Source organism: Mustela nigripes, chromosome 3, assembly GCF_022355385.1.
Source record: "Mustela nigripes isolate SB6536 chromosome 3, MUSNIG.SB6536, whole genome shotgun sequence".
Lineage (NCBI taxonomy): Eukaryota > Metazoa > Chordata > Mammalia > Carnivora > Mustelidae > Mustela > Mustela nigripes.
The window spans coordinates 24,279,806-24,299,126 of NC_081559.1; the positions used below are offsets into that span (position 1 = coordinate 24,279,806).

General features: G+C 31.7%; 1 protein-coding gene across 1 annotated transcript in view; it reads left to right on the top strand.

Moving 5' to 3' along the window:
• The window catches only part of SPAG16 (sperm associated antigen 16), a 1,019,820-nt gene that overhangs the window by 728,817 nt on the left and 271,682 nt on the right, over positions 1 to 19,321 (top strand). The window contains exon 15 of the mRNA XM_059392666.1: positions 14,719 to 14,845. Within this exon, the coding sequence (XP_059248649.1) occupies positions 14,719 to 14,845 (127 nt within the window). The remainder of the gene's footprint in view (positions 1 to 14,718; positions 14,846 to 19,321) is intronic.

Here is a 19,321-nt window from a genome sequence, read left to right on the forward strand (position 1 = left end):
ATTTTTGAGATGTCTAGCTCCCAAATCCCTGGGGCTTGATTGGGTATTCAAGTTACCAATGCCTAGCAATGATGTGACAATGGCATCAGAAAAAAGCATGTAGTGACAAAGGTAATCTTATCTTTATTTTTACCATCTTTTACATTCCCTCCTTAAACAGTCCCAAAATTTACCATCACTTTCCATTCTAATTCCGCATTTTTTTTTGCCTTATTTGTGCCATTAGGGTATTGAGGAAATGGTCTAATGAGCTAATGCTTAATGCTGCACAGACCTGTCCTTAGAGACACACTAATGTATTAGTACTAAAAATGTTTGAAATACTAATTTTCCTCCTAATGAGCCCAAACATTTTATTATAGTTATACCTTAATACTAAGTTGCAGGTCATTACCTTCACATATTGAAAGCAGCTGATGTTTCTAGGGCTTAATGTTTCTGCCATTTGCTTGATGACCCCTCCTTCTTGCCCATTTCACATAGCAGAATTTTAGGAAATGAAAATTAGATCACTTGACAGGTATTGTGTATGATGTTTTGATTTCATTATTTATTCATTTTAAAATATTTTTCTGATGATAACAATTAATATATGCTAATTCCATTAAATTTGAATTTTGAAAATGTGAAAAGGAACAAATAAAATAAAAATGATTCATCCTAAAGATAATCAGTTCTGATTTAGTTCCTACCAATCTTATTTTCAACATAATGCTTTGTGTGTGTGCATCAGACAGTGTAAACAGTTTTGTTTTCTGCTTCTTTCACTGAACTATATGCATGTTTTCCCTGGTATTAATCACCTTTGGAAACATCATTATAATAATTAAAGTAATAGTTTAGTTCTATAGTTATAGGTTACAGTTTTATGTATATACAAATAAACATGGGTGTCTATCAGTTTGTTTATCAAGAATTAACTTACATTTTCACTGCCTCATCTTATAAACATGCCTCATCTTATAAACATCTTTGTGACAAAGATTGATCTGGGTTGTTGATTTATTTAAATGTAAACTGATGGGGGATATAGTCAATATACTTAAACATTTGTGACATATCATACTATATTACTTTCAAGAAATAGAATGTAATATATCCATTAAAATCTCAGACTCTAAAGTCAACCATATCTATACCTGAATCTTCACTCCAAATTATTTTAGTTACATAATTTTAGGAAATTTACTCGATCTCTTTAAACCTTATTTTTCTCATCTATAAAACGGGATTGTTTCACATAGTGAAATACTATTATAAATAGTATTAAGTATATTTAATGACAATGAAAACTGCTAATTTTCACTATCAACTTGTACACCCATCAGGAATGCAAATCTGTTTGTTTTTCTGACCCCTTATCAATATCATTATTTTAAAAATCTATTCTAATTTGATAGGAGGAAAAAAAGACAGATTCAGGTGAAGAACTCAAACTCGGGGCACCTGGGTGGCTCAGCTGGTTAAGCATCTGAATCTTGGTTTGGGCTCAGGTCGTGATCTCAGGATCATGATGAGCTTGAGCCCGGTGTTGAACTCCATGCTCAGAGACTGCTTGAGATTCTTTCCCTCTTCCCCTCCTCTCTTTCTCTCTCTCAAATAAATAAATAATTAAAAAAAAATAAATAGAATCTTAAAAAAAAAAAGAAGAAGAAGAAGAAGAAGAAAAAAGAAAAGAAAAGAAAAACCTAAACTCAAACTAACTTCAGCAGAATTAGGATGTTCATTGGCTCATAAAACTGAACATCTGACAACTAGATTTAGCTGAAACCAGCACTCAAATGCCACCAGCCTTCCTAAATGTTCTAAATCCTATCAATGTGTTATTTGCCGTGCTGGACTTGGACATTAGAACTATGATTACTTATGTATATATAAATTACCCATTTTTTACCCATTTTAATTGGAGAGGAAAGAACTTGTTTCTCTCAACAATAGTTTGAAAAACATGGGAAAGTATTATTATTCCTACTTGAGCCAGATGCCTTTGCCTTAGGCAGTTGCTCTATCCAAGGAAATGGGTTTCCATAAGGAGACTAGTTACAGTGTAGGGATAAGAGGAAGTTGTTCAAAGGTCACTAACATATGGTCACAAGAATGACCTTGGCCTGGCAAGTCAAGCTGACTGAATGTACTCCATCCATAACCATTGAGGTTTTAACTTGATAAACTGAACTAGATTATCAAGGTTTGTGAAAAGATTTTCAGGTGTTTTATTAGTTTTTTCCTTTGTTTACTGGTCCCTTGAAGAGCAATTTTTCTATTGTTTAGTGTTTGTTTGTTTTTCCTCTTAATTTTACATTGCTTTTTGTGGAATTTATGGCAGTATTTTCAAAATTTATATACTTAGTTGGTTTTAAAATTTGTATTGTTCTGGAAACTCCATTACACTGAAGAATTGAAAACTTATATCAAATCCTTTGTAGCATTTTTGGTGTGGTTTCTTGAATCCTTACCATATTTTAATTGTTTCCCCTTTCATTTCATAATGTTGTTCAATAATGACTTCTTTTTTCTTTATCCTATTTCGCTTTATTTGACAAATATTTCAATTTGTCTGTCTATATGTTCTTTGCAAAGGCTAGTTTTTTATTTAGTTCTCTCATTTTGTTTACTATTTTAATAGTTCTGTTTAAATTTTTCTACCATATTTTAATTTTGTTTTTCCATCATATTTTAATTATTTATTTCTACTTTTAAAAATTTCTTCTTTACTGAAGAACATTCAGTTTCAACTGTATATTTATTTTAAATATTTAAAAAATTCATGTAAAATCATGAATTTCCGTTAATGATGACTTTAGTTTTATTCAACAAATGTAGTATGAATTCATTCATTTGAATTAATTCTAAACTTGTAAGTTGCATGTGATTTTTTTTTGCTTTCAAGCTTTCTTTTTCTTTAATCTCAGTGTAATTTTTAGTTTCTAATTGCATCAGTGCAAGAAAATGTGACCTTTATGACATCTCTTCTTTGACATTTCTTGAGACTTATTTTGTGGCTTGTCATGTTGCTAATTTTTGTAAATATTTCACGTATACTTGATGATATTATACATTATGTATATGATGAATATTGCTTTCTGTCTAGATCTGTGTGTTTTTTTTTTTAGTGAAATCTTGCTTAATTTTTTTGTATCTATCGATATCTGGTAGACATATATTAAAATCTTCCCTCACTTGGGTAAATTATAATTTATTTTTATAGTTAAACTAACTTTTGTTATGTATTTTCAGACTTCATTTTTAGTTACATAAAAATTTATGACTGTCGAACTCCTGGGTGGCTCAGTGGGTTAAGCCGCTGCCTTCAGCTCAGGTCATGATCTCAGGGTCCTGGGATCGAGTCCCACATCGGGCTCTCTGCTCAGCAGGGAGCCTGCTTCCTCCTCTCTCTCTCTCTGCCTGCCTCTCTGCCTACTTGTGATCTCTCTCTGTCAAATAAATAAAAATAAAATCTTAAAAAAAAATTTATGACTGTCACATCTTATTTATAGAGTGCTCCCTAGCTTTGCGCAGTGGCAGTATCGTAGCCAATGAGGTTTATAGAGTGCTCCTTTTATTCTCTAGTAATCAGATCTAGTAATTTTTTAACTTAAATCTCTGTTTTTTTATATAGATACTCTTACACCAGCTTCCTATTAATTGGTATTTAATAATTTAGTTCTTTTTTTTCACTTTCTGAATATTTTGTTTATTTTTATTATTATTGTTATTTGTTTTTAATGTTTCTCTTATAAGATGCACATAGTTGTAGTTCTTTTATTTTTTAAACAATCTTAGTTACCTCTTACTTTCAATTTCTATGTAAGTGCCGTGTGTGTGTGTATGTGTGTGTGTGTGTGTATGCAATTATTTATTCATTGGTAATTATTGCTATCACAAGTTATTGTGTTTTCCATTTAATTTTTTCTTTACTTTTTTCACTTATTTCCTGTTTTTTGCTTTTTCTCCAATTAAGAATAAAGTTATGTTCGAATTAGGGTTAGAGTTAAGATTTGGTTTGGGCATTTTCTCTTTTCTATCTTGATTAAAAGTTAACTCCCCTTGATTAAAATACTTTGACTTTTCAATATCTGTGCTCACCATTATATCTTCTGATGATATAATTATTAATATTTGTGGTAAAATACAATTATTAATAATTCTTTCCATACTTAGGTTTAAACTTTTTAGTCTGAATCTCTGAAAGTGTTTTAGTTCAGAGTCATATTTAGCTAGGTAAACAAATTTTGGTTAAATTTTATTTTCCCATACAATATGGGCATTATTCCTCTGCTTCTAACATCTAATTTTTGTTATCAATCTAGCTGCCTTTCTTTTATAGATAACTTGTAACTTTTCTTTTGTAGATAATTTTGTCTTCAACCATAATAGCCCACATTTTTCATTACATTGCATCCAGGTGTACTTTTATTTTTATGCATTATGCTCAATACTTGAGTGCAGTTCTTCTGAACATACATCTTTTTTTTCAATTCTAGATAAGTTTCAGCCTAATATTATTATTATTATTTTTTAAAGATTGTATTTATTTATTTGACAGAGAGAGAGACAGCGACAGAGGGAACAAAAGCAGGGAAAGAGATCACAAGTAGGCAGAGAGGCAGGCAGAGAAAGAGGAGCAGAAGCAGGCTCCCTGCTGAGCAGAGAGACTGATGTGGGGCTTGATCACAGGACCCTGGGATCATGACCTGAGCCTAAGGCAGAGGCTCCAACCCACTGAGCCACCCAGGAGCCCCTCAGCCTTATATTATGCCTTCAATACTACTCTTTTGCTTGTTCGTACATTTTTTATAATATTTGTTAAACATATAATAAATTATTCTATACATGCTATATCTCTTAATGATCTTCATGCCTTCATCTTTCTTATCTTTACATCTGCAATCTAGCTGAATTTCCCAGTATATTCTTCCAATTCACTAACTACCTTTTCAACTCTGTCTAGTCTAGAGTATATTGTGTCTATTAAGCCTTTTTTCTTTACTGATTAATGTTTCAATTTTCTTGGTTTTTCTTAAGTCACTTTAGACTGCTTTTGTTTCATTTCTTTTTTTGTTTTAATGAGTATTAGCTCTTCATTAAAATCTTTGAGACACACTTACTTAAAAATCTTTTTCAGTTTTTCTATAATTTTAATGCACCCAGACTATTTTATCTTTCAATTATTGACTATCTTTCTTAGCTTCAAATTTCTTTATATGTTAAGGAAAAAAAATGTGTAGTTTCTTTTGAGTGAGGTAAGAAGAGTTATTCTCTCTTTTCCCTTCCTTTGTCTATCTAGCCTTTTATTTGTGTTTACTCCTCATTTCAGTATTGTGGTTATTTATTTTGTTCCATTTCTCCTAGGCCAGTAGCCAAAGGATAAGTCTTACATTTATGAGTCAGGAATCTTGACTTCTGGTCTTGAAAAACACAGAACCAGTCACTAGAGTTTGTTACTTGGTTCAGATCCAGACTGTGAGATTGTAAAAACTGCAGATTCCTTAATTATATAACTTCATATAAATTGTAGTTTCAAATAGCATTAGCTAGCAACTTTTGTTAGCTTCATAGTGTCAGTAAATATTTCATTACTCATGGTTTTAGCAATAAGGCAACTTTTTAACTTCCATCTGACACAAAACACTTAGTTTCTGCTACCCTACAAAAGCTGAATAACTAGGGCCTGCTTCTAACCCCAGAGCCCAGAGACCTATGGTTTCATCTCTAGTCTCTACTTTGTGTTTCTGTTTTATTTTTCTGTATTGAGGATTATTCATATTATCTGTATCATTCTTTGAAATCTTATATTGCATATATATACACATATTTACATACATATATACATATATATTTAACTCTGTTCTTGGGACATGGTATAGCTTAGTGGTTAGCACAAATTCTAAATCAAACATGTGCAAAATCTTGACTCTTCCTCTTTCAATTACCTAAGCAATGGGAAAGTCAATGAAGTTTCCTGTGGCTCAAATTCCTCATCCATAAGAAGGGGATGGATGATAACAGCCTACTCCATAGTGGTATTTCTGTTTTTTTCTGTTTTGTTTTGTTTTGGTTTGGTTTTTTAGGAGTACTTGATATTTGTATATAGGTGTATACAAATACAAATGCTTGAGACACTGAGTAGTGCATAGTATTTGCTCAGTTAGTGTGAGCTATTATTATTTTAAAATTTTCTTGGTGGTAGCTCTATTTTTAAAATCATATGGACCAGAAATCCTTCAATAAATTGTTCAATTCTTGTAAAGTTTATTTAGCCACAAATTATGAGATAGAATTAAATTTTGGCTCATCATGTAGTTGTGAGAATCAACTGTGGCATTACTTATGGGTATATTATAAGATAAACTATTAGGTCCTATGCCTAAGTATATCATGTTCTGCATTTATTTTAAAGTATTAAAAAATAAAAAATAACATATTTGGCAAATAATTTGGAATAATATATAACTTTTATCTTTAAGTAATGTAATTATTTATATTATTATTTACATTTAAATATGAAAGGACTTTCTACCCAGATTACTCATGATCTCCCACTATTAAAAGATATACTCAAAGCCTAACTGGCTGGGGCATTATCAGAACCCAACTGACCTGGGAGCAGGGAAATACACAACTGCAGCTGGCTCAAGTCTTCCATGTATAAGAAGGGAAATGCCTAACTAGCCCACTCTAGCCATTCTACCCCACCTAGAAGGAGAGAAAAAAGAGAAACACGTATGAAGTTCATGGTCTAGAGGCATAGGCTCACTAAAAGACTAAGACTTAATTATAGAACTATAGAACCCTTCTCTCACTCCATATCTGACTTGTATTTATAAAATCCTATTTATGGAAATTCTTTTTACCTAGTGTATTATGTCTAGCTATAAGAGAAAAAATATATAAGGTATACAAAAAAGCAAAAAACAAACAAAGAAAAACACAATTTGAGGAGACGGAGACAGCATCAGAACCAGACATGGCAGGGAGATTGTAATTATCAAACTACTAATTTAAAACAACTATGATTAATATGATGAGGGCTTTAATGGCTAACAAGCATGAAAAAAAAAAAGCAGATGGACAATTAACACAATAAAAGGGTGGATAGCCTAGGAAAAACAACAACAACAATTAAACTGCTAGAGATAAAATAATGTAACGGAAATGAAAAATTCCTTGAGGGCCATATTAGTACACTGGACACAGCTGAGGACGGACCCTCTGAGATAGAGGATATATCAAGAGAATCCTCAAAAATCAAAGCAAAGAGAATAATACAGAAAAAAAAAAAGGAACAAAAAACCAGAGCAGAATATCCAAGGTCAGACTGGGGGACAACTATAAAAGATGAAACATACACATAATGGGAATACCAGAAGGAGAAAAAAGAAAAGGGAATTTGCTTCTCATAGAAGAAATTATATCAATTTGCAACTATCTCTTTCAGAAAATAGAAACTGAGAGAATAATTTCTAACTCATTCTCTGAAGTCAGCATTACTTTATTTCCAAAACAAAACAAAGATATTACAAGAAAACTACAGACTAATATCTTTCATGAACATAGATGTAAAAATAGCCAATAAAATAATAACAAATCAAATATAGCAGTGGATAAAAAGAAAAATGCATTATGACCAAGTGCAACTTATCCTAGTTATGAAAACTGGCTCAACATTTGAAAATCAAGTAATATAATTCATCACATCAACAAAAGATGAAAAATTACATGATTATGTCAATAGCTGCAGGAAAACCATTTGGCAAAATGTAATACCAATTTATGATAAAAACTCTCAATAAACTGGGAATAGTTGGAAAATTACTGAACTTGATAAAGAATATCTAAAAACAACAACAATAACAGTTAACATCATTCTTAATGGTGAGAAACTCAGAACTTCCCACTAAGATCAGGTACAAAGCAAAGATATCCTTTCTTACTACTCTTTTTCAACATTTAGTGCAAGTTCTAGATAATGCAATAAGATAAGAAAAAGGAAACAAAGTTTATACAGGTTGAAAAGGAACAAATAAAATTGTCTTTGGCCACAGATGATATGACTGTCTAAGAATTAGTTAAAAAAAAACAAAAAAAAAACCTTTCAGAACTAGTAAGAGATTATAGCAAGATTTCAAGACACAAGGTTAATACACAAAAAAACTTTTGTTTTCCTACACACACACACACACACACACACACTATAAAACTCAAATCAATGAACTCTAAGAAGAATTAAATTAATGGAGAGATGCCCCATGTTCATAGATTTGGAAGACTCAATATTGTAAGGTCCCATCTATTACCACTTGATCTATAGATCCAATACAATCTCAATAAATAACCTAGAAAATTATTTTCTATATATCAACAAATGGATTCTAAAGTTTATATGGAGATGACAGAAGTCTCAGAATAGACAATACAATATTGATCAAAAATTACAGTGTTGGACGACTAACACAGCTGACTTCAAGAATTACTATAAAGCTCCAGTAATCAAGATATTATTGTATTGGTGAAAAACAGACAAATCAGTGGAACAGAATAGGCAGCCCAGAAGTAGACCCCACCATAAATATAGTTAACTGATCTTTGACAAAGAAAAAAGACAAAGCAGTGGAGCAAAGGTAGTCTTTTCAACAAATGATGCTTGAACAATGGATATACATGCAAAAACAGTGAATCTAGACACAAACTTTACACTTTTCACAAAAACGAATTCAAATGGAACACAGACCTAAATAAAAAACTATAAAGCCCCTATAATGATAACAGAGGACAAAACCCAAATGACCTAGGCTGTAGCAATGCTTTTGTAGATACAACTCCAAAAGCATGATCCATGAAAGAATTAATTGATAAGCTAGATTTCATTAAAATTAAAAACTTTTGATCTGTGAAAGACAATGTCAAAAAAATGAGAAGATTAGTCACATACTGGGAGAAAATATTTACAAAAACAAACTATTATTAAAAATATATAAAGGATTCTTAAAGCTCAGGAATAAGAAAATAAGCAACCCAATTTTAAAAAATGGGACACAGACCTTAACAGATCCCACATGAAAAAAGATCTACATATGGCAAATGTGTGTTTATATGTAGGGATGCTCCAAATCATATTTCATGAGGGAAAAGCAAATTAAAAATGAGAGATCACTATACACCAATTAGAGTGACCAAAATGTGGACTACTGACAGAACCAAATGTTAGTGAGGATGTAGAATAGTAGAAACTCCCATTGTACGCTAGTAGGAATGCCAAATGGTATAACCACGTTAGAAGGTATTTTGACAATTTCTTACAAAAATAAACATACTCTTACTATACCATCCAGCAATCATGTTCCTTGGTATTTATCCAAAGGAGATGAAAAATTATGTCTGCACAAAAACCTGCACAAAAATGTTTATAACAGCTGTATTCGTAACTGCCAAAACTTGGAAGCAGCCAAGCTATCATTCAGTAGGTGAATGGATAAATAAACTATGGTACATCTAGACTTTGGACTATGATCCAGCTATAAAAATAAATGATCTATCAAATCATAGGAAGACATGGAAGGAACTTAAATGCATATTACCAAATGAAAGAAGCCAATCTGAAAAGACTACGTATTGCATGATTCACACTCTATGACATTCTGAAAAAGGCAAAGCTATGGAGATAATATAATGGTCAGTGATTCCCAGAGGTTGAGCAAGGGGTACTGTGGGGGGGTTGAATGAGCACAGAGAATGTTTAGGGTGATAAAAATTCTCTTGTGATACCATAATGATGGATTCATGTCATTATATATTTGTTCAAAGCAATAGAATATAGAACACCAAGAATGACCATAATATAACCAGTGAATTTTGGGTAATTATGATGTGTCAATTTGATTCATCAACTGTAAGAAATGTACCAGTGGGGAGAGAGTAAATGGAAAAACCTCTGCGTCCTTCCTTTAATTTCACTATGAACTTAAAATTGCTCCCCCCTCAAAAGATAAAGTCTTAAAAAAATATAGGGCAGGGGCACCCTTAGGGGCACGAAGACAGTGACTTAGTCATTAAGCATCTGCCTTTGGCTCAAATCATGACCCTGGGATCGAGCCCCACATCAGGCTCCCTGCTCAGCAGAAAGCCTGCTTCTCCCTTTCTCACTTTCCCTGCTTTTGTTCCCTCTGTCGCTGTCTCTCTCTCTCTGTCAAATAAAGAAATAAAATCTTTAAAAAAAAATTATAGGGCGGTTTTTATTAAAGCATCTTTTCACTTAATATTTATACATATGTATTGTATATTTTCAATCAGTGTATCCACAGTTTAGCATAAACTTTTGCATTTTTACATTGTTTCTATAATTATTATGAAGTCTTAAAAATAATTATTATTTTTATGACTTCATAATAATTCATCCAGGGTATTTATTCTTTCACACTTCAACCATTTATTGAACATTTACTATGTGATATTCGAGATCATGGGAATGTACTCCTAAGCCAAGGTACTTTCAGGTACAGAATTTATAACATTTTCATGTGCATAGTTGATATATAATCATTCATTTGACTCTGTTATACTGTATAACTCTTTGAACAAGAACATTATACATAGCATATTATTCAGCCTTGAAGAACCTTTGCAGAAAAGAAGTAATGACATGGACCTAAACGTATTTTGCTTATTTACATACTGTTGTTGTTGTTCTGTAAGTTAACTTTCCAAAAGAAAATAAGAAAAATAAAAGTATAAAAGTATGTGTATGACCTAATGAATTGAACCAAGAACGTACTTAGCTGATTCATCAGAGTGAAGATCTAGAGTACAATCAAATTGGACCTGTGTTTTCCATAATAAATTAAGATCCTCTATATTTCTTCCTGCCATGCCATATAAAGATCAGACTTTCATATAGAATATTTTGTCACTATATGACATTTCTTACCCTAGCTGAAAAATGGTCTCTTAACCCCAAACTGATGTTAATGCTCAAGCTTCTAAAATTTGTTTTTGAAAGTTATACAAAGCCATAAAATATCTTTACATTAAGGAATACTATTAGTTAATTAAAATATTTTAATTAACAATTTAAATTAGAAATGATCTCATTAGCATCCCAGTTTTCTCCTTTTCTTTCTTTGTTTTACAACATATAAATATGTCAGGAACCTCTGTGTAGAGAGAGAGCAGTTCAGTCTGCTTGTCTTCTTGCTGCTGTGGTGTCAAGTTTGCATACACGGTGCCATCGCAGTTTCCTGGATCCACGAGGCAGAAGGTTTATTTCTTCCTTTTTGGTTATTACAGGTTTCCCTTGTTTCCATTTTATTTATTTATAAATAGTGCCACTGTAGTTTTTAGTCTTTCTAATTTTATAATAAATTCAGAAGTATGAAAAGTTTCAAAAGTGTGAATACTTGTGATCCTCAATACATATGCTAAATGTTCTCCACTATGTTTCCGGCAGTCTAGAGGAAGCTAGTTTGATTTTATGTTGCTGTACTCTAACTTATAATTAACTTTATGACTACATGGCTTTTCTCATCATAAGATCTTTAAAGTGGAGGTGGAAAGGATTTAACAAGGGCAGGGAGATGTCTTGAGTATTGACTTTGACCTAGACTACATGCTTTGTCCACATTGCTAAATTCTGCTTGCTTTATATAACTATTTGAATTTGTAATCATAAAAGCATTTTTTTCTGAGTGTTAGCTCATTTAACATCTCTTTACTTGGGGGAGAATCCTTTTAAATTAGATACAGTCAACATTAATTGCTCTCTATTTGCCTCATATTCACTCATTCAATGGTTTATTCAAGATCACATGTCAAACATGTTACAGAAACTCTGCCAGGTCCTAGGGTTTCGCTGTCACAAAAACAGCCATGTATCTGAATCTGAATGTTTTTGAGAGCTTTCTATAAAAACACCTTTCCTACGTTGTCTTCCTCAGTATCAGTAATGGTACAAATGTCAATTAGAATTCCATTTTAGGGAGGTTCCCAAAACTCTGGAGTCTTTACTTTCTCTAAGATTGTCATACAACTCTACCTCTCTGTAAAAAATATTTTTTATGAAAATGATCGTTCTTTGTTTAGGTTAAGGGCCTAGGCCTAACTATAGTAGGCCTTTGCGTTCTTCCCTGATACAAGTTGTAGACAAAATACTTGTTTTTACCCCATGTTGTCAGGTAACCCCTTTTCTGTGTTTTTCCTTCTTCAGACCCCTCAATGCTCGCACTATGCCAGTTTGGCTTGACAGTATTTTAGTATGTTCTTCTATGTCATGGAAGGAGACTGGCAGATAGTCTCCAGTTCCCCTGCGATGGGAGGAGGGATAAAAGCTTTTGAGGATAATTCCAAGTTTTTGGCTATGGATTTTCTGCATCTTTTCTCTTCCTTTTATCAAAATGATTCAGAACCACGAGGGTTAGAACTAATGTTTATCTTAAGAACACTAAGGAAGAACTTGGACTAAAATAAAACTTCTAGGTAAGCCCCAGTGAGGCTTTCACCATCTACTGACTTAACAAATATTTTTTGAGTTCCACTATGCTCCTGACATTGTGATAGGCACCGCCACGTCTGTCTCACTGGCTAATGGACGCGTAGCTGATCAGTTCTTTTACTACCAAGAATGTCTCAGTTATCAAATCTGAACATAAACATATTTCTACCACTTAATAAAGTGTGGTATTAGTTTTGCTGTCATATATGCTTTGTCCTGACTTCTAAGTGCCTTGGGAAATGTAGAAATTTGTCTAAATGATGTCACTCAAAATCGTTTTAAAATTATGTACTATTTATTAAGAAATCATTTAGTACAATACTTGGTTCATTGAAAGCATTTAATAAGTATTGACTTTTATTTTAATATTATCAAACTCTTATGCATTGATCATTTGGCAGCAGTGGAAGTTAAATGTAAAAAATATTAAAACTAATTAAAAACTCATTTTTAACCCCCCAAAATGATGAAACTATTTATTTTTTAGTGTATTTCCTCACATTTTAATATTTAGTGATATAAATCACACTTTAAGATTTCTATAACCTCCCTTCAGCGAGTGAGAAGGACCTCCAAATTAAGTTGCCATTATAATTTATTCTGTTTCCAAAATTGAAAAAAAAGATTTCATTCTCTCCTCTCTGAAAGATATTTGAAAGCCATTACATCTGGAAAGGGTTCTTTCTAATTTCTAGCATTAATATTCCCTTCTAATACTGAGAACTGGACTTTTCTGAAAATTAAATTCACCGATTCTTCATAATTCTTACAATACATGTTTACATATTTGAAAACATTCCAAGTTCTCCAAGTTCCTTTTAAGTCATAAAAAAGATTAAACATCCCATTTATTAGACTGGGGACAAGGTTGTATTGCATTGCCAGTGACAACTGTTACAGAATTTTAAAACTGATAGCATTTGTTGCATTGCTGACTTGTTTAGGGAAAAACAAAGAGTTCGCTTGAACTGTAATACAAAATGTACATTTTTTTTTTCCCCCAGAAAGGGTAGAAATCAAGAAATAAATGAGAAAAAAAATCATGTGAGCTAGTTCAAAAGGATAAAGATAATTGTACAAAAATCAAGTTATCTTTAACACTTTAGAGTATTTAAGAAAAAAGCGAGAGGATGATTTTTGACTTGACGTTAAAAATAATTAAGCTGGAGCTGAAAGGGAAACTATATATCTAATTGGAAACAGTATATAGTATAATCACTTATAGATGTTATGTATGAGCCTGATATGGCCAATATTTCTTTTCAGTTGGTAAGTGGACAATAAAATTAAATGATACTGTGATAAGAATGAGTACAGATTATGAGCTGCTTAGACAACAGAGACCCCTTTTACTCATCACTGTATCCCAGTTTCTGACATGAAGTGGATGCTTAACAAACATCTCCTAAGAAACCAGCAGGAAGGGTGTAGACAGACTTTGAGCTTCAAACCGATGTACCTGAACTGGCACCGCTATACTGGGAAAATAGATACCCCTGTTCCCATTAGCTTAAATCCACCCATGATTCCTTTTGTTTTCAATCCCCTTTATCCATTATATTTTTCCTTAATACATTGCACATTATCAAAATAACCCCAAATATTTTCTAATAATATTGTCTCACAGTTCACAGTTCACAGCATGTACTGCTTCCTTGCCATTAATTCTACTTGGCCCCTTTCTTCTCCCGCTTTGATAAAAACTCTTCTTTCCTTGTGTCTATTTGTTTTCCTACCTCTGTTTTATTTTTACTGTATCTTAAGTATAAACCATCAATGCTAACAAACTGCAAGGATATAGAGTGAGGTGCACTTTGTGTGCAATGTTTTCGTATATACAGTTTTATGTGTAGATCACATGTGCCATGAACATGAGATATGTGTCTGTATATTAGAAAGAAGAATTGCATGGGTATGCACATTTTTATTTTATTATATGTTATTAAGTAATAAAATAATCAGAATTATTTCCTGAAAAATCATCTTCCAAAATTTAATTTAGGAATTTATACATATATATATATAAATAATCATCTTATAACAATTTTATGTCCAAGACAAAAATACAATGAACACTTTAGTTTAGAAGAATGAATTCTTATGGATTTAATAAAATTGTAACACAATTCTTCCTTGTTAACTAAATCACTATGTATATCTATATATATATGTATATATATATATAACATATGTATGGATGTATTTAATTTCTCTCTTTTTCTAATACTTTAAAGGGTCACATGATAGCATCCTGTGATGCTTGTGGAGTAACAAAACTGTGGGACTTTCGGAAGCTCTTACCAATTGTGTCCATTGATATAGGTCCAAGTCCTGGCAATGAAGTGAACTTTGATTCATCAGGTAGGATCTTTTTTGTTTAATGTTTGTGACCAAGCTAACAACTTTAACATTTATTCTGAAATTTTTCTGTTTCCCTAGAATTTTATTGTGTTTCCTCCTATGTAAATTTTTGTTCTACTATTATTTTAGAGTATGTTATATTTTACATTATATATCTTATGTCACGTTATGAAAGCATTATATTTATCATATATATAAAGAAAGAGATAACAGAAGAGATAAATGTGTGCTAGTATAGATAATACAAATTCTTAGCAGTGTCATGCAAAATTTGGAGTCTATATCCTTTAGAATCACCATCCAAGGTAAGTGAATTGAGTTTTTATGAAGGCAAAATGGCCAAGAGTAGAGAAGAACAAAAGTTGGATAAAACTTAATACATTTTTAATGGAATATTTTAGTCTTTAAATAAAAAATATTGTATATAAATTTTATAATTACTTTGAGATGTACATTCATCTTATTGTTGCATTCATTCACAATAATTATAACATAATTTTAATATTATTATTTCATTATGTTTAGCATTTTTCTGCAATAATATAAACATTGTCAAACAAATAAAATATTTTACACTTGCTGTTAATGAATAGTGTAGCAACATACAGTGTTTCCAGTTATCTATTTAAAAAATGAAAATCAGAGTTACATCTGTATCTTTAATGAGAGTTTATGTTAAATAATGTGTATCTTAGATAATATTAGATAATACAACTTTCCTTTGCTAGCATCATACATCCTGAACCATGTTAAATTTTGTGTTTTTAAAATCTTTTTATATTTATTTGTAGTAGGTCAAAGTTACAGAGATGATAATTTTAGATGAAGAAACAAAGATAAAATACATATAAAGGAAATAATGATGTCTTATTTAAAAATTATACATACTAGGGATGCCTGGGTGGCTCAGTGGGTTAAAGCCTCTGCCTTCGGCTCAGGTCATGATCTCAGGGTCCTGGGATCGAGTCCCACATCAGGCTCCTTGCTCAGCAGGGAGCCTGCTTCTCCCTCTGTCTCTGCCTGCCATTCCGTCTGCCTGTGCTCGCTCTCTCCCCACCTCTCTCTCTGATAAATAAATAAAATCTTAAAAAAAAATTATACATACTAATTCAATAGTACAGAAGTTACGTATTTACTAGGAATGATTCTAGAGATATAATTGTATGTTTCACAGGACTGGTTTCATGTCATCACATATCTAAAATTTAGAATTCAGTTAAGTTTGTCTTTTTAACCAACTTTAAGTTGTGTTCCCATTACAGGTTGGTATATGAACCATGCTTCTTTAAAAATGCTTTTAGTAATGTTCTTGACATCAAACCATTTATGGTCTATCAAAATTAAAAAAAAAAAAAACACACACATTCTATAGAATAAAACATCCCAACTATGAGAATTTCATTTTATAATGTGAAGACCTATTAATATTTCAGTTTAGGGGTGCCTGGGTGACTCAGTTAAGAATCTGCCTTTGGTTTGGGTCATGATTCCAGGGTCCTGGGATCAAACCCAGCATCACATTGGGCTCCCTGATCAACAGGGAGCCTGCTTCTCCAGCTCCCTCTCCTGGGCCCCCTTCTTGTGAAATTCAAAAAAATTTTTTTTACTGTATTTGCTAATAATACAAGTTAAAGAGTACTTTGAAATGTGGTACAACTAATAAGAGATATGTATTTTACTGTCTAAGTATGTTGTTACTTGCTTTCTACTGCCCTTGTCATCAGCCCAAATCTCTTTCCTACGCATAGTCAAACACACCTAATTTAAAATTACATTCATACAAGTCAATATCATCTTCAAGTCCTTGGGTACAACAAAACTAGTGTTCCTCTCTGTGACTGCTATACTCTTTATTATACATTAATATCAACAAAAGCATAAGACTTAAGGGCAGAACAATGAGAAACATAAAAGACAAAAAGTGTAAACTAGGGGCCCTGTTAATGAAAACACTTTATCAGTTTGAGGGTATATAATTTCAACCTAACCTTCCCATCCCTTAGACCATTTCTTCAAGGAACATACTATAGTTAATTTTAATTCTATGTGTTTGAGAAATTAATGTCATAAGCCTTTTTCTCATTAAATAATGGGAAATCTGTGCTTCTGTGCTTCTGTAGAGGAGAAGTCTTCAGTGTTTCTTCATTTAAAAGGATTGAAATATATCAAAAGTTGAAAGAACTAGGGAGAACAGAGAAAGCACTCATTCTGAGGGTCTGAACAGAGAGGTGAAAAAATCATAAAGTAAAATACCAGAAATTATTTTGGTAATAAAGAAAGTAGAGAGTAATGAATTTAAGAGCAAAACAAAAGTCAAAATAAGAATACGGATACATAGTATCTAGTATGCATTTATTATTATTATTTATTATATTTATATTTATTATTATTATTATTCAAGAAAAAATTAAGCAAAAAATGTAAACATATCATAAAAATATAAATATGAGGATACAATCAAATCTAACTTATAAGCTCAAGATATACATTAATTTGACATACTTTAACCTATTCCCAGCATGTAGCAAATAAAAGAAGATATGATAGAATTATTTTCCACAAAAAGCAGGGGTATATTGGCACTACTGACAACAATTAACATTTATTGAGGCTCACGTTAGTTAGGTGGTGCCAAATCACGTTTTTTAGTTGAAATACTATAACAGAATTAAATCGTGCAATTATATACTGTTAGGACTCAACCAGTGTGAGGTAAGCTCTAGTCTGCTATCTCAGCTATGGCCTTGGACCTAAGAAAAAGATACTGAAAACATACATGTAATCTTATCATAATATCATATAATAAATGTAGAAGTATTGGTAGCATTTTGTTTGTGATATTTAATATAAGGAATGTGAGTAGTTGTTAGATATTCTAAATAATCATCATAGAAACAAAAATTTCTAATCACATATCTTGTCTCTGGATCAGTTTAATTGAAAGTCATCTTGAGATTATTGGGTGTGCTGTTTAAAAAGAACTGCTTCCATATGCAATGACATATCTTTATAAATAAGGAATTTCTTGTCATTGCAAATCCAACACTGTAAAGAAATAAATTGGAGTAGAGGTCATTGAAAGGCTGAAACTGTTGTCCATAATATTTGATTTCACATTTTTATGTATATCAAAATTGCCTCATTATTTATTAGCCTTATAAGTAAATATTTTCATTTTGAATTTATGAAAGTAAATATGTACCATGAAATAGTACTTTATTTTAAAATTGAGATCCTTCATAGTGTATAGAGATCCCTCATAGTGTATAATTTTAAAAACATATCTTTGATAAAAATATTTGAAATCCTGTCATGTAGAAAAAGAATATAGACTATAATTCAGACCCTTAGTTTTTCGCTGCCTTTTAGGTGTTAAGCAAATTATATAATTTCCTTGAACTTAGTGTCCACATAGAAATAATGGAGGAAATAATTGTCTTACAGTGTTCTAATGTGTTTCAAAGGGATAATGTATATCCTATTATGAAGAAATCCTAGTCCAGTCACCTACCATGTTTTATCTTAGCTGGGAAAGGTTTAGAAGTAATCCCATTCATTTTAGGGGGGAGAAAAAGTGTGAACATATTGGTGTGCGAGTAAGATGCCCAAGGCTGTGTGTTAACTGTCAGCAGTTTCTAGTGAAAGTGTAAATACCAGTGAATAAATGTTTAAAGAAACAAGGGTCAAAACTCCTTTTCATGTAATATTAAAAATAATTTAAATGTTAAGAACTGAAGTTATATGAAATGCTGTATATACATATAATTGAGATCAAAATATTTAAAGACATATGAATCATCATTTAGAATTTAGCTTTTCTGCTGCTGTAAGAAATCAGCTTCTCACACATTTAAAAGAGGAGTTGTATGTGGCACATTATTATTTACATAATGTTTTATTTGCAAATACATCGCTTGTGACATACACAGATTATCTGTGTTTATAGATACATACATATATTAGTATTTGTAAAGGAATAAGTGTCCCTTTCTCATTAAACTGAGAGCATCCTGGTAATATAATGCTACACATTTTTGTGAATAATTGCTATCTAAATAATATCTCTCACTTGGCATATTCAAATGCCATATGTTTTACCATTCAAAAATTTATTACTATTTCAGAAAATGTTAAATGGGATTGCATAGTGGAAAGTAATAAAAATGAACTGTAAGAGTTTATACATAAACTTGTCCACCTCTCTCATTTCATCATATTTTTATGTAGTTTAGCAATGTTTTTCCCTGCTTTGTAAAAGATAATTCCAGTACATTTGCAAAAAAGTCACATCCCTAGAAAATGCAAAAGCTGACGTTTAAGCCAGCTGGGGACTTTCCAGTAGGAAGCTTATCAGTATCAGATCATCAAAATGGGCAAGTTTCCCCACCATTTGGAGACAATCCTAGATACTCTCCATAAGCAGAACCACAATATAAATTATATGCTAAAATAGAAAAAGTGACCCTACTAGAAAAT